The sequence below is a fragment of the Danio rerio genome, chromosome 19, assembly GCF_052040795.2.
Source record: "Danio rerio strain M-AB ecotype USA chromosome 19, GRCz13ab, whole genome shotgun sequence".
In the NCBI taxonomy this organism is placed as follows: domain Eukaryota; kingdom Metazoa; phylum Chordata; class Actinopteri; order Cypriniformes; family Danionidae; genus Danio; species Danio rerio.
Window position 1 is genome coordinate 20,514,580 of NC_141039.2, and position 13,843 is coordinate 20,528,422.

The window sequence follows — 13,843 nt, forward strand, 5'->3', positions numbered from 1 at the left end:
ACACCAAAGTAGGCCTGTCTTATTATTTTTTTGTAATTTGCTGTTATTGTAGGCTAGATGGCAGGCCATGCGAAATATTTTAAATAACATTTACTCATAACCTTACTAACTTGGAGGGCCGACCCTAAAAAAGTTTAAGTGCAATAAGCCTGTACAATAAAGTGAGCCGCAATGCATATTTCTAGCGCATTCTTTCACTCAACAATTATTGAATTATTGAATTAAACACATTATAGTTGATAATAAATTTGCACATTATTTTGACAATAAATAAGGCACCCAGTCTAATGCACAGTCTCTTTTATGGCTACACTACTGAATTAGAGGACACAATCTCAAACAAAACTTGATGCTTATTTATATTATCTAAAGTCATTTTTTACGAGGTAGGATCTGTTGTTGCAAAGCTTATATATTTTCGTTTTACTATGCAATTAATTTTCTTTAATTTGTAATATTGTCCCTCACTGGTAAAATAACCAGCCTTTGTATTTAATATATTTGTAAATTGTCTATTCAGTTTGAGGCAAGCTAAACAACCTGTTTTGCTTATTAAATGCATGTATGAAATCCTTAGTTTTCACGGAGAAACAAATCATCCATCCACACAGTTTTGTATAGGACCTGTTTGAACAAAATATACACTTCATCATAGCCTATAGGAAAATATATCTGTTTGGAACCAATTTTGTTTTGTATAATTAAGATTATTAAAAATATATTAAAAATAAAAAGGAAGAATAACATTTAAGGTGAAACGCTTCAAAATAAGATCCACAATACATGCAGCGCCAAAACACAAACTGGTTTGTTTGTTTAATAAAATAATAATATGAAATTAAAGTGAAATATTTATAATTCCTATCCATTATAATTGTATTTACTCTAAACGACAAAATCATCCGTTGCGCCGGTCAGTTTCAGCTTTAATCAAGTGATTTAAATGTGCCAGAACAGCCTTTACAGACTATTCTATAAATGAGAATATTCACAGATTACCTCGGAATAAGAACTCGGTCTGTGAAGGATGCAGAACACTGAAACTCGTTGAGAATGGAGTTGCATGTTAGATGTTTTATATCCCTTTAGATATTGTAAATAGCCTAAGTTTTTATTGAGATTGTGTCATGTCTTTTCTTTGACGCACGCAATGAACAGCTCCGAAAAGGCGCCTTTATTTAGCCTGTAGCCTAAATAATAGTTTAGATTTTATAACATATAATGTTCCATTAGGCTACTTTAAATGTATAATGTTTTTTAATATTTATGGATTATATAAAATATATAGCTAGTTTATATAAATGCGCTTTGATCATTCAAACATCATAATGCGTTGCATATTCTTCTTATTCTTCATTAGGCTTGATCCGTAAATTGTGTATTTTATAAACTGATCGTTTATAAGGACTAAACTATTAATAACTGTAATTCCTCGAATGGAAAAGTCTTGATTAAAGAAATAAAGACAACTTAATTCGGCATATGCATATAGTGCCCTTATTTCTGCGCGCATCACGCGCTTTACCGAATTACCTTTTTTTTATTATTTTATGCAATAGTAAATGCATCTGGCAGCACCGAAAAGAACAAATGTCAAGTTTTTAGCGCAGCGCACAGACAGCTCGTCTGTTAGTCTGAACCAGGGGTTTTCAAACTATTCATTGCACATCTACTGATCCCATTGCATTTTATTTAGGATAAACCACGAAGCCTTTTTTAAAATATTCCGCAGCCTATATATATATATAGGCTATATAATGGCAAAATAATAACAGCAACAAATAACAAAAAAAGACAGGCCTACTTTGGTGTTGCAATAAAATCTTAAAGAGAGTTTTCACAGGTTGCCTGCATACTCTCCAATACACCACTGAATTATAGTGTCATAATATTTAATAATTAAATAATTATAATTAAGAAAAACACCTGACCTCCATTTAATAAACACTTTATTTCCCATACTCTGTTAATTTGAAGTTTAAAGTTTAAGTTAAATAATTTAAGTTAAACTTAAATGATTTAAAAACTTAAAAAGACTTAAATTTAGTAATTTAAGACATTTTAAGTCATAAGTTTACATACATTGCAAGTTGCATTTAGAATGCCTATTCTGGTCTTAATAAGCTTTTTGCATCGTTTGCACACACAAATTAAGCAGTTTAGACGTACATTTAATGTTACTTTGAAATTACTTTTGATGCAATAAATAATCCTGAATAGTTGAAAGTGTTAATATATTCTTTAAATGTAGTTATTTTATAACTATGGAATTTATTACTAAACAAAGTGAATCATTATGAATTTGCAAAGAAATAATCCACTTTACCACTGTAAAACAATGCCCCACACTTACTAGAATATATGGAAATATATGTACACTCATATATATATATATAGTGTACATATTTTTCCATATTAACAACAAAGTTGTGCTTTTGTAAAATAGAAAGAAAAAGCAAGATGCGCTTCAGCCTCCGTGAAATAGCGCGTCACAGCAATGAACTGAAAATAAAACCCTTGAAATGCTGGCGATCTTAAATTTTTTCAGCCTACACTGACTGAGATTAATGCTGTACTATTTTATTAACAAATAATTAGAATGTTTTCTTTTCCTACAACACATTCATCATTACTTTTGCCTGTGCAAATTTTATGCGGGCGCTTAGCGCGAAGGCATCTATTTTCAGGTGCAAGATGCCACTTTGGGTGACACCGGCACTCTGCCACACCCGTGGCTATGTCCCTGCTACAATAATAATAACAGCAACAACAACACCACCACCACCACCACCACCACCACCAACAACAACAACAACAACAACAACAACAACAACAACAACAACAACAAAAAATAATAATAACAAAAATAATAATAAGACAGGCTTTTGACGTTGCAATAAAACAGTATTAATTATCTAATAAATAATTACAATAAGCTAAAGGCATATATTAAATTAAAATAGGAGAAAATCCAATAGAAACAAATGTTACCATTTATTATAGCCCCATGCAGGGTCCAATGTGTTCTTTACTCTGGCCCTTACAACCATTGAATAACTAAGTAAATAATAATAATAATAATAATAATAATAATAATAATAATAATAATAATAATAAATTATTATTTTATACAGAGTATTATTTAGGCCTAAAATAGCCCTAAAACAATCATGTAAACCAGGTGCTGCTCGGAAATGGCTATCTTTGCTCAGCATCAGGTGCACAGCAGCAAGAAGCTTGGCAGTGAATATGACCTTATTTTAATGACAAATGTCTAAGAATACTGCTGATGTACGTTTTTATTTAATTGATACATACGCAATGAATGTAAGCCTGCTAACTGTGTGTGGTTCAAATGATAGAATATGTAAACTTAGTTTATATATAATTAATAATAATTAAAAGCTTGCGTGCAAGGCTTTTATTTTGAGGACGACGCATGAGCGCAGATTTGGTTGACCAATTAGAGGAAAGTGGGCGTTTCAGCACCGCCTACATGTGTAAAATGAATTTTAAAGTCGTTTATCCGTTTTCCTACCCTAAACCAAAAAACGAAAATCCAGCCAAAACCTTGTTTTTTCGTTTTCTTGTGAGCAAAAGAAAAACGGAAAAACGGCCGTTTTCTCCATTTCCTTTATTCCATTTGAAAATGAAAAACAAATGAACAAAACGTACACAGACCGGCCCGGATAACACTCGCCGATGCCCTGTCGGAGCCGGAAGCGCCGGAGGGCAGCCGAGATCGGGCCGATTACTGCCTGCTATCTGGGATGGCACTGCAAAAGAAGAAAATCACAATGAAAATGAAAAAATGAACTCAGTCGCACGAATTTAACATGTTCTTCAAATATGCTTCATTCTTAGTTAATGATTTTCAAAGAATCATTTTCGCGAATCATGGATTTTGAATGCGTTGCCACAGCTTAGGCTTACGCTTCGCAAATTTTCGTTTTCTGTTTTGGCACAAACTTCTCGTGCTTAACAGCGATCTACTCTGATTGGCTAATGAGCTTTTGATGGACAGTTGCTCTCTGACCTGGAAGCACAGACGGTGACGTCAGTGGAGCGCATTTCAAAAAGTTGTTGCGGTGTGCAATACGTCGTGCTTTATGTTAAGTATTAATGTTAGTATTTTACCTACGGTCGGCTCTTTCTAAAGATGACCTCCCGGGAGAGCGGCATCATCTTCCACCTCATCTTGTCCTTCAGGGCAGCTTGAAGTAAGTTCGTGTTGCTAAAGTAACGTTTATCAATAACATCAATAAAAGTTTTATTCATGTACAGTGTGCAACAGTTCTGGCTTTATTTAACACTTTTATTGTTTAAATGTTGTGTTTAGAACTGTTATACATTTTTGGTTTATTGTGTAAAAACGTTTAATGTATATCAAGATACAGTGTATAGATGTCAATATAAAATAGATATTGCCTTCTTTTCTTTTAATGCTACTTGGTCAGGACCAAACCCAACAAACACACAACGTTGCCTTAACGTAGCGACCTTCCTACAACGTTGTACCAACCTTGCAAAAAGGTTGAGGATTCAACGTTGTTGCTAAACGTTGTCACAACGATGTCATAAGGTTGCCATTTAAACATCACGAGGGCCGCATACTTTAGGTTGTGCTTAGGTGGCGTGGACAACCACTGTACAACATTTACTGGTCACAGCTGAATCAGTTTATATTTCAACAAGCCGTCATCTCATTCATCAACGACCGAGGAGACGTGAGTATTGTTTTATTTCTTCTTGCTAAATAAGATACGTAAATCGTGAATATTCAAACAAACCTACGATTTCGACAACAATCTGTTCCAACATTACACACACACACAAAAGCCGTAATGAAGTTGTTACGAGCGAGTAACATTTCAGCATTCCGTTCACGGACGGCGACAACATTAAAACCATTATGTTAAATCTCTCGATAAAACATTTCCTGATTATTTACCTACGCCTAGTCTTTAGTCAAATGGACAATAATGTTTTTGAAGTTCAGTTTTTTCCATATCCATCGTGATCAGTTAGTATGATACTTCATCACACAAGCCGACCCACTTTTTACAAAACACACAAAATAACTTTTAAATACAAAACACCTCTGTGCAGTTTGCGTCCCGGTAAAGGGACAGTTCACTCAAAAATGATATGTACTCACGAATTATTTGCCCTGTAAATAATAAGTGATTCCAAACCTTTAGGTTTCTTTATTCTATTGAACACTAAAGACTGTAAGCATTTGCTTTCATAGTAAGAAAACACTAATTAAATAGTTACCGTTTTCCAGCTTTACATCTTTATTGTTTAGCAGAAAAAAAAGCCAAATAAGTTTGTAACAATTAAAGGATGAGGCTAAAATGGCAGAATTGTCAGTTTTGGGTGAGCTATCCCTATAAGTTAAAGTATATAAGTTGATGTTCATATGCCTAATTAATATAGATATCAATAAAAAGGTCTGCTAGTCTAAATTTCTATTTTGATTGATCTTTTGATGTTTTATTTAAAACCCACTCTTTTCTTTGCTCAACAGGCTATTTTCACATGGAGGTAATCTTCTATTGATAATTTCTGGATTTTAATTATGTGTAAGTTGCATAAAACTCTATTGTTTAACCACTCACTCACTGTTGTTTTCAAATTACTCGTGTAATTTGTCTTTCAGAATGTTTTCAGCTGTTGAATTCACCTCAGATCAGTGTTGCTGTAATTCCTGATCTATGGAAAGAATAATTGAATGAGGTAAGAAGTATACTACTCTATTTACTTTCATAATAAATGTAGTTATGTTACCTAAAACAGCATGTTCGTAATGTGGAAAATAGATCATGCTTATGAAATATTACTTTATTATTTTGTACAGCTGTTATTGAAATGACACTAAGTTTAACATTCCATTTATAGCGAGCAACGCCACAACTACAGGACCTCTTCTTTCTCTTCTCATAATTTAAGTAAGTATTCGGAGACTAACTCTGACTTCTGTTAACTCAAACCTGTTTTCCCTGTATCTCTAAATTTATTTAATTGTATGTAATTTTGGTATATGATATATTATTAAAGCATTAAAATAAAGTAGGCTACATAATTACTCACTGGAGATTTTATATGTAATGAAATTAAAATAAATGTCTGAAACTTCAATAACTTGTTAGTCATAGTCGTTTCCATCTGTCCTCTCTTGTTCACTGCCTATTTTGACTTGTGTCTGCTGTGGATCTCTGAAGCTGGATTATCTGTTGAATTTGTTTTTTTCCTCTGACAGCTTTCTCCATACCAACAACTATGCCTGGTCTTCAGCTGCGCTCCCCGGTCTGCTGTATTCTCCAGTCCAGAGCTTCACTTCCCAGTGTCTGAATTTTAATTTATATATTTATATATATATATATATATATATATATATATATATATATATATATATATATATATATATATATATTTACATTTTAATGATTTCTTGTTTACTTTTCTTGTTTGTTTACCCTTTAGTTTAATTATATATATATATATATATATATATATATATATATATATATATATATATATATATATATATATATATATATATATATATATATATATATATATATATAATCTAAACTTTATACTGTTTGTTTATAATTAGATGTGTACTGTATGTATTAAATGTTGTGAAATATATAATAAAAAGTTTGATTATATTCATTTTTGTGTTATTTTTACACTTTAAAGTTTACACATGCAGTTGTTAAATTAAATAGGAAAAATAAATGAACAATATTTCATATTAAGCAATACTGGAAAAGAATTGCTGCTTATCCTGTATTATAGGCAGTATTGATAAACTGCCACAAAAAATCTTAATACAAGTAGTAAGAACGCCGCCTCGCGGTTGCTGAATGTCACACGACAACGTGGCTACAGCCTTCTCACGTCTTACATTTCTACGTTGTGACAATGTAGCTAGCACGTAAGCGGCAACGTTGCCTTTGAAAAAATACAACGTTGTGCAGACATCGCTACAACGTAAATGTGTTTGTTGGGAAGGATATGGAGAAAACTGAACTTGAAAAACATTATTGTCCATTTGACTAAAGACAAGGCGTAGGTAAATAATCAGGAAATGTTTTATCGAGAGATTTAACATAATGATTTTAATGTTGTTGCCGTCCGTTAAAGGATTGCCGAAATGTTACTCGCTCGTAATAATTACGGCTTTTGTGTGTGTGTGTAATGTTGGAACAGATTGTTGTCGAAATCGTAGGTTTGTTTGAATATTCACGATTTACGTATCTTATTTAGCAAGAAGAAATAAAGCAATACTCACGTCTCCTCGGTCGTTGATGAATGAGACGACGGCTTGTTGAAATATAAACTGATTCAGCTGTGACCAGTAAATGTTGAACAGTGGTCGTCCACGCCACCTAAGCACAACCTAAAGCATGCGACCCTCATGATGTTTAAATGGCAACCTTATGACATCGTTGTGACAACCTTTAGCAACAACGTAGAATCCTCAACCTTTTTACAATGTTGGTACAACGTTGTAGGAAGGTCGCTACGTTGAGGCAACGTTGTGTGTTTGTTGGGTTCGTGATCAGTTAGTATGATACTTCATCACACGAGCCGAACCACTTTTTACAAAACACACAAAATAACTTTTAAAAACAAAACATCTCTGTGCAGATTGCGTCCCGTTAAAGGAACAGTTCACTCAAAAATGATATGTACTCACGAATTATTTGCCCTGTAAATAAGTGATTCCAAACCTTTAGGTTTCTTTATTCTGTTGAACACTAAAGACTGTAAGCATTTGCTTTCATAGTAGGAAAAGACTATGGAATTAAATAGTTACAGTTTTCCAGCTTTATTTAATATATCTTCTTTATTGTTTAGCAGAAAAAAAGCTAAATAAGTTTGCAACAAATAAAGGATGAGGCTCAAATGGCAGAATTGTCAGTTTTGGGTGAGCTATCCCTATAAGTTAAAGTATATAAATTAATGTTCATATGCCTAATTAATATAGATAGTAATTAAAAGGTCTGCTAGTCTAAATTTCTATTTTGATTGGTCTTTTGATGTTTTATTTAAAACCCACTCTTTTCTTTGCTCAACAGGCTATTTTTACATGGAGGTAATCTTCTATTGATAATTTCTGGATTTTAATTATGCGTAAGTTGCATAAAACTCTATTGTTTAATCACTCACTGTTGTTTTCAAATTACTCATGTAACTTGTCTTTCAGAATGTTTTCAGCTGTTGAATTCACCTCAGATCAGTGTTGCTGTAATTCCTGATCCATGGAAAGAAGAATTGGATGAGGTAAGAAGTATACTACTCTATTTACTATTAAATGTAGTTATGTTACCTAAAACAGCATGTCCATAATGTGGAAAATAGATCATGCTTATGAAAAATTACTTTATTATTTTGTACAGCTGTTATTGAAATGACACTAAGTTTAACATTCAATTTACAGCGAGCAACGCCACAACTACAGGGCCTGTTCTTTCTCTTCTCATAATTTAAGTAAGTATTCGGAGACTATGACTTCTGTTAACTCAAAACTGTTTTCACTTTATCTCTAAATTTATTTAATTGTATGTAATTTTGGTATATGATATATTATTAAAACATTAAAATAAAGTAGGCTACATAATTACTCTGGAGATTTTATATGTAATGAAATTACAATAAATGTCTGAAACTTCAATAACTTGCTAGTCATAGTCATTTCCTGTGTAGTGCTGTTGTGTCAAGCTCTGATCTGTCCTCTCTTGTTCACTGCCTATTTTGACTTGTGTCTGCTGTGGATCTCTGAAGCTGGATTATCCGTTGAATTTGTTTCTTCCTCTGACTGCTTTCTCCATACCAACAACTACGACTGGTCTTCAGCTGTGCTCCCCGGTCTGCTGTATTCTCCAGTCCAGAGTTTCACTGCCCAGTGTTTGAATTTTAATTTATATATTTATTTATATATTAATTTACATTTTAATGATTTCTTGTTTACTTTTCTTGTTTGTTTACCCTTTAGTTTAATATATATATATATATATATATATATATATATATATATATATATATATATATATATATATATATATATATATATATATATATATATATATATATATATATAATCTAAACTTTATTTTATACTGTTTGCTTATAAGTAGATACTGTATGTGTGCTGTATGTAGGCCTATTAAATGTTGTGAAATATATAATAAAAAGTTTGATTATTAATTTGTGTGGCATTTTTACACTTTAAAGTTTACACATGCAGTTGTTAAATTAAATAGGAAAAATAAATGAACAATATTTCATATTAAGCAATACTGGAAAAGAATCGCTGCTTATCCTGTATTCTAGGCAGTATTGATAAACTGCCACAAAAAATATTAATACAAGTAGTAAGAACGCCGCCTCGCGGTTGCTGAATGTCGCACGACAACGTTGCTACAGCCTTCTCACGTCTTACATTTCTACGTTGTGACAATAGCCCCTTTCACACATACAGACCTTTCCGGAAAATTACCGGCAATTTTCCGGAAAGGTTGTATGTGTGAACAGGTCCTTTTTGAAAATACCGGTAAATTCGTTCTGGCTATTTTCCGGAAAGAGAAGTTGTAACATTACCGGCAATTTGCCGGAATGCTGCGCTGTGTGAACGCAGAAGGAAGATTTCCGGAATAAGCTCGTGCACGTCTAGAACGTGCTGACGTAAGACTTCTGCTTTAGCCAATCACAACAGTCAGACGCATTTACGTCCGCGCGGTTTGTGAGAATAAAAGCCTTTGAATATTTTTCCAGACACATTTAGCTGCTAGAAGTTAGTCAGATCACGTTTATATGTTCTTCTTAATGCCAACTGTGCAAATAATCATCGATAAGATGCTTATGATAAGCCGTTGTTTGTTTACCTTCAAGCTTTGCGTGTGCCAGTGAAACAGCCTGTGAGCGTCAGCACACGCACAAATTATGAACATCTCGACATGCGAATATGATCCAGTGAAAGTTGTTCACAATATTGATCATCAAAAGAGTTTGTAATTTAGTCAAATGTTTACAAACACAAGCGCAGCCGTTTAAAGCTCATTTGTGGTGAATGATGTCAGAATTTACCGGTATTTTGGAATGGATGTGTGAATGCTCTTTTCCGGAAAATTTCCGTAACGTCCTCGCCTGTGTGAACAGCGCTTTTTTCAATATACCGGTAAAGTCGTTCCGGAAATTTTCCGGATATTTACCGGTATCACTGTGTGAAAGGGGCTAATGTAGCGAGCACGTAAGCGGCAACGTTGCCTTTAAAAAAATACAACGTTGTGCGGACATCGCTACAACGTAAATGTGTTTGTTGGGTGTGTGATTCTAAACTAAGATTTAACCGACTTATCCGGTTTGTTTTGTTTTAGTTTAGATTGATGTTTTGTTAGATTAGTTTGAGTGTTTTGCCACCCGTGTATTTTTGAGTTTTGTAGTTTGATTAGTTTAGTTCGGGTGTCGTACACACTGAAGATCTCGGTTTTTGTTTGTGTTTCTTTTTGACGCCTAGTTTAGACATTAGATTTAAGGATTGTTTTGTTTTGTTAATTTCTTTGATTTGGCTTACACTCGTTCTTGTTTAAAGATAATAATTATAAATGTTTGTTTGTTTTTTTTCTCCCCCATTTATTATTGTTACATGTTTCAATTCAATTATTGAGTAAAAGCTTTAAATGAGAGTAACTGAACCTTGCCTCATTATTGATCTGTCGTACACATTACACCTGTCTCGCTTAAATGTTACAGCATCCCACTTTAACATCATAAAACACGTAACAGTTTAGTTCACGGAGTGGTCTTATAACAAGTTCATGACCTGAATCAGGTGCGTTAAAAAAAAAAAAAAATACAAATTGTGCTGGGCTGTGTTTTCCAAAAGTATTACAAAACCAAGTTGATCATAGCTCCATTGGTAATTCTACTATCAACTTACAATGCTTTTGGGAAACGCAGCCCAGAGCAGTGGGCCCCCAAGACCTGAAATGAAAACCACTGCTTCAACATTTTTTACAAAAGTTATGCACCTCACCTGATCATTGCCACCTTCAAAAACAAAGTGGCTACGGCAAACTTCTTTGTTCTTCTCCATGATATCCACTAGACGGTAAAGTTGGAGACCCTCACGGAGCTGTTGAAGCATACGAGTCCGTCGAGCAGCAGCATTCATTGCAATTGCTCTTTATAGAACAGAAACAAACATTGTTTTACAATCTCATTATTAAACTCACATTGTTTAGAATATAGACTTAAGGAATGCATAACATGATACCTCTTTATATTCTCCTTGTTTTGCTCATTTATAGGGCCAGTGTAGCCACAGCTCATTATTTGTTCACTGTATTTCGACAGGTCTGAAGTCTCCTCGATCTAGACAGAATTGAAGATTTTCTTGAAACATTTATAAAAGGTACATGGCAATAGAAATAAACTACAGAATTACAAATTGTTTTCAGATATACCAATTTAATCAGTGGTGAAAATTCCATGTTATTATCCCATTATTATTATTATTATTATTAATAAATTCCTTGTTATTATGTTATTAGTATCATTATCCACCTTGATGTTTTCAAGGTTTCCACTTAGAAGGTAATTGTAACACCATTCCTGTAAATATTGTGGAGCTGGACCACCTTGCGCGAGACTTACGGCAAATATTTCCCCAGCAACTCTATAACAATAACAAGAAAATTGTGAAATACAATTTCTACAGTCAGCAAGTACATTTTCAACTCATTGTAGGAGCCATTTCTATTCTTTGTTATTTGTGTTGTATGGCACTAGAGAGTGTAATACAACAGCTAAGTTAAGATAATGTTAAAAAAACACCTTTATTATTTATCTACAGAAAAAAGTACTTAAACTTTGCAGACAAACAGGACACTTTGCCTGTGTTGATTAAAAAGCATGTAATGATGTAAAATACACATTAAAAGAAGTAAGAATAATGTCAACCCAAGCAACTAGGTGATTACCTTTTCTTCAGTAGCAGGAGATAAATCGGGTGAATCAGGAGGTAGATTGGACAGCTAGAAATAGACAAAACATTTGACATATTTCCACATGAATCTTACAGAATACTCATTAGGTTTATTTAAACAATTTATCTTACCTCTGGTTCTGAGTCTGAAAGTGTCTCATATTCAGCAGTGTTGCATTCCTTTACGTGCAGAGCAAGAATCTGTAGTAGCATAGATTTGAAGCATTTCTTACATTCAGCTTTAGGCATCTGAGAGAACTCTTGGGCATCAGATAAGCTTTCTGTAAGCTTTAGAATTTATATGCAATCATTCAGTGCCTACCTGGAAAAGTGACTTGTCCTTGGTCCTGACCAAGTAGCATTAAAAGAAAAGAAGGCAGTATCTATTTTATATTGACATCTATACACTGTATCTTGATATAAATTAAACGTTTTTACACAATAAACCAAAAATTTATAACGTTTCTAAACACAACATTTAAACAATAAAAGTGTTAAATAAAGCCAGAACTGTTGCACACTGTACATGAATAAAACTTTTATTGATGTTATTGATAAACGTTACTTTAGCAACACAAACTTACTTCAAGCTGCCCTGAGGGACAAGATGAGGTGGAATATGATGCCGCCCCATGTCTCTCCCGGGAGGTCATCTTTAGAAAGAGCCGACCGTAGGTAAAATACTAATATTAATAATTAACATAAAGCACGACGTATAGAGTGGAGGAACTATGACGTCACTTTGTAGGCTAATCGGCTGCTAGCATAAAACTGGTTCCCTCGTGAAAATCCCTATAGGATTTTCCCATAGGGTTTTTGAAGACTGTGAATAATAAGCCCCTCTTGAAAAATATCTAGTAAAATGTTTTTTACTGTCATCATGGCAACAATAAAATAAATCAGTTATTAGAGATAAGTTATTAAAACTATTATGTTTAGAAATGCGTTGAAAAAAATCTGCTCTCTGTTAAACAAAAATCTAATAATTCTGACTTCAACTATATATATATATTATGTTAAAATATCCAAAGTTAACTAGTCAATAACGGTCATATCAAAGAATCACGTCATAAAAATTGTCTACACCAAATCACATATGTAAAAAATACCTTACCTTATATAATCTCCTGATCAGTTCTTCATTGTTTCTTCCTTGCTACCATTGTCACCCTTGCACATTAGTTAACCGACCTGTGCATCTTTAGCATTTGAAATTGATGCACATGCCCGCCTTGGCGCCTTCAGTGTTAATAATCTATGCGCATGCATTACTGCAACAAATTAGTTATAGTTTATGTAATTTGATCAGGTTTGTTTCGAGTCCATTCAATTCATGTTAAGACATCATAATTCTTAACAATAATAGCTATTTTAAACAAATTATATTTAAATTATTTGCTTAATTGTATTTACAGGCAGGAATCATTTTTAAGCATCTCAGGGCTGAATACTCACATTGTAGATTTATGATCTTATCATGCCTAGTCCTGGGTGTAATTAGTAACAAAGGAAATAGTACAACAATTTAAATAGTTCTACAATTTTAATTATGTTTCTATAAAGTGTGAAAGAGTTAATTCATTTTAGGTAATTTAATTATTTACTTATAATATACTTGCCTTAAATACTATAACAGTTCTATATAAATAATATCAGATAAGTAGGGTGATACATATCTTGCATATTACCTCAATTTTCCAACTAGGGAAGGACTTGTTTACTCTGACCAATGCATGTGCTTAAGAAACCATTAAATGTATTTTTGAAGATACTTTTACCCAAAGTCGCTTAGAGTCAGCATGCTGGCCAGTTACATCTGCACACCGACACATCCTCGCCAGT

At 33.2% G+C, this 13,843-nt stretch overlaps 1 protein-coding gene and 2 long non-coding RNA genes across 6 annotated transcripts; 2 read left to right on the forward strand and 1 right to left on the reverse strand.

Moving 5' to 3' along the window:
• The first annotated feature begins 4,563 nt into the window (after window positions 1-4,563).
• LOC101885945 (uncharacterized) lies at window positions 4,564-6,418 on the forward strand. Of its 2 annotated transcripts, none has more exons than XR_015517347.2 (5): window positions 4,564-4,727; window positions 5,531-5,585; window positions 5,663-5,739; window positions 5,902-5,951; window positions 6,263-6,418. It is a non-coding gene; the product is annotated as an uncharacterized LOC101885945 (long non-coding RNA). The 2 variants fall into 2 exon arrangements; XR_015517348.2 differs by having other exon boundaries at window positions 5,531-5,547.
• Window positions 6,419-7,386: 968 nt separating this feature from the next.
• LOC137488497 (uncharacterized) lies at window positions 7,387-8,950 on the forward strand. Of its 2 annotated transcripts, XR_015945261.1 has the most exons (4): window positions 7,387-8,148; window positions 8,222-8,298; window positions 8,456-8,505; window positions 8,800-8,950. It is a non-coding gene; the product is annotated as an uncharacterized LOC137488497 (long non-coding RNA). The 2 variants fall into 2 exon arrangements; XR_015945260.1 differs by having other exon boundaries at window positions 7,387-8,298.
• A 314-nt stretch (window positions 8,951-9,264) lies between these two features.
• Window positions 9,265-12,696, reverse strand: LOC147832534 (uncharacterized). 2 transcript variants are annotated; one of them, XM_087295641.2, is made up of 7 exons: window positions 12,586-12,696; window positions 12,324-12,348; window positions 12,134-12,202; window positions 11,997-12,050; window positions 11,581-11,692; window positions 11,291-11,388; window positions 9,265-11,198 (listed from the first exon to the last, which is right to left on the reverse strand). In XM_087295641.2, the coding sequence occupies exons 3-7, from the start codon at window positions 12,160-12,162 to the stop codon at window positions 10,946-10,948; spliced, it is 546 nt and encodes a 181-aa protein (XP_087151767.1). In that variant the 5' UTR covers window positions 12,163-12,202; window positions 12,324-12,348; window positions 12,586-12,696; the 3' UTR covers window positions 9,265-10,945. The 2 variants fall into 2 exon arrangements, 1 of the variants encoding a protein (XP_087151767.1); XR_015516677.2 differs by lacking the exons at window positions 11,581-11,692; window positions 11,997-12,050; window positions 12,134-12,202; window positions 12,324-12,348; window positions 12,586-12,696 and adding an exon at window positions 11,481-11,528 and having other exon boundaries at window positions 10,523-11,198.
• Between the last annotated feature and the right edge of the window lie 1,147 nt (window positions 12,697-13,843).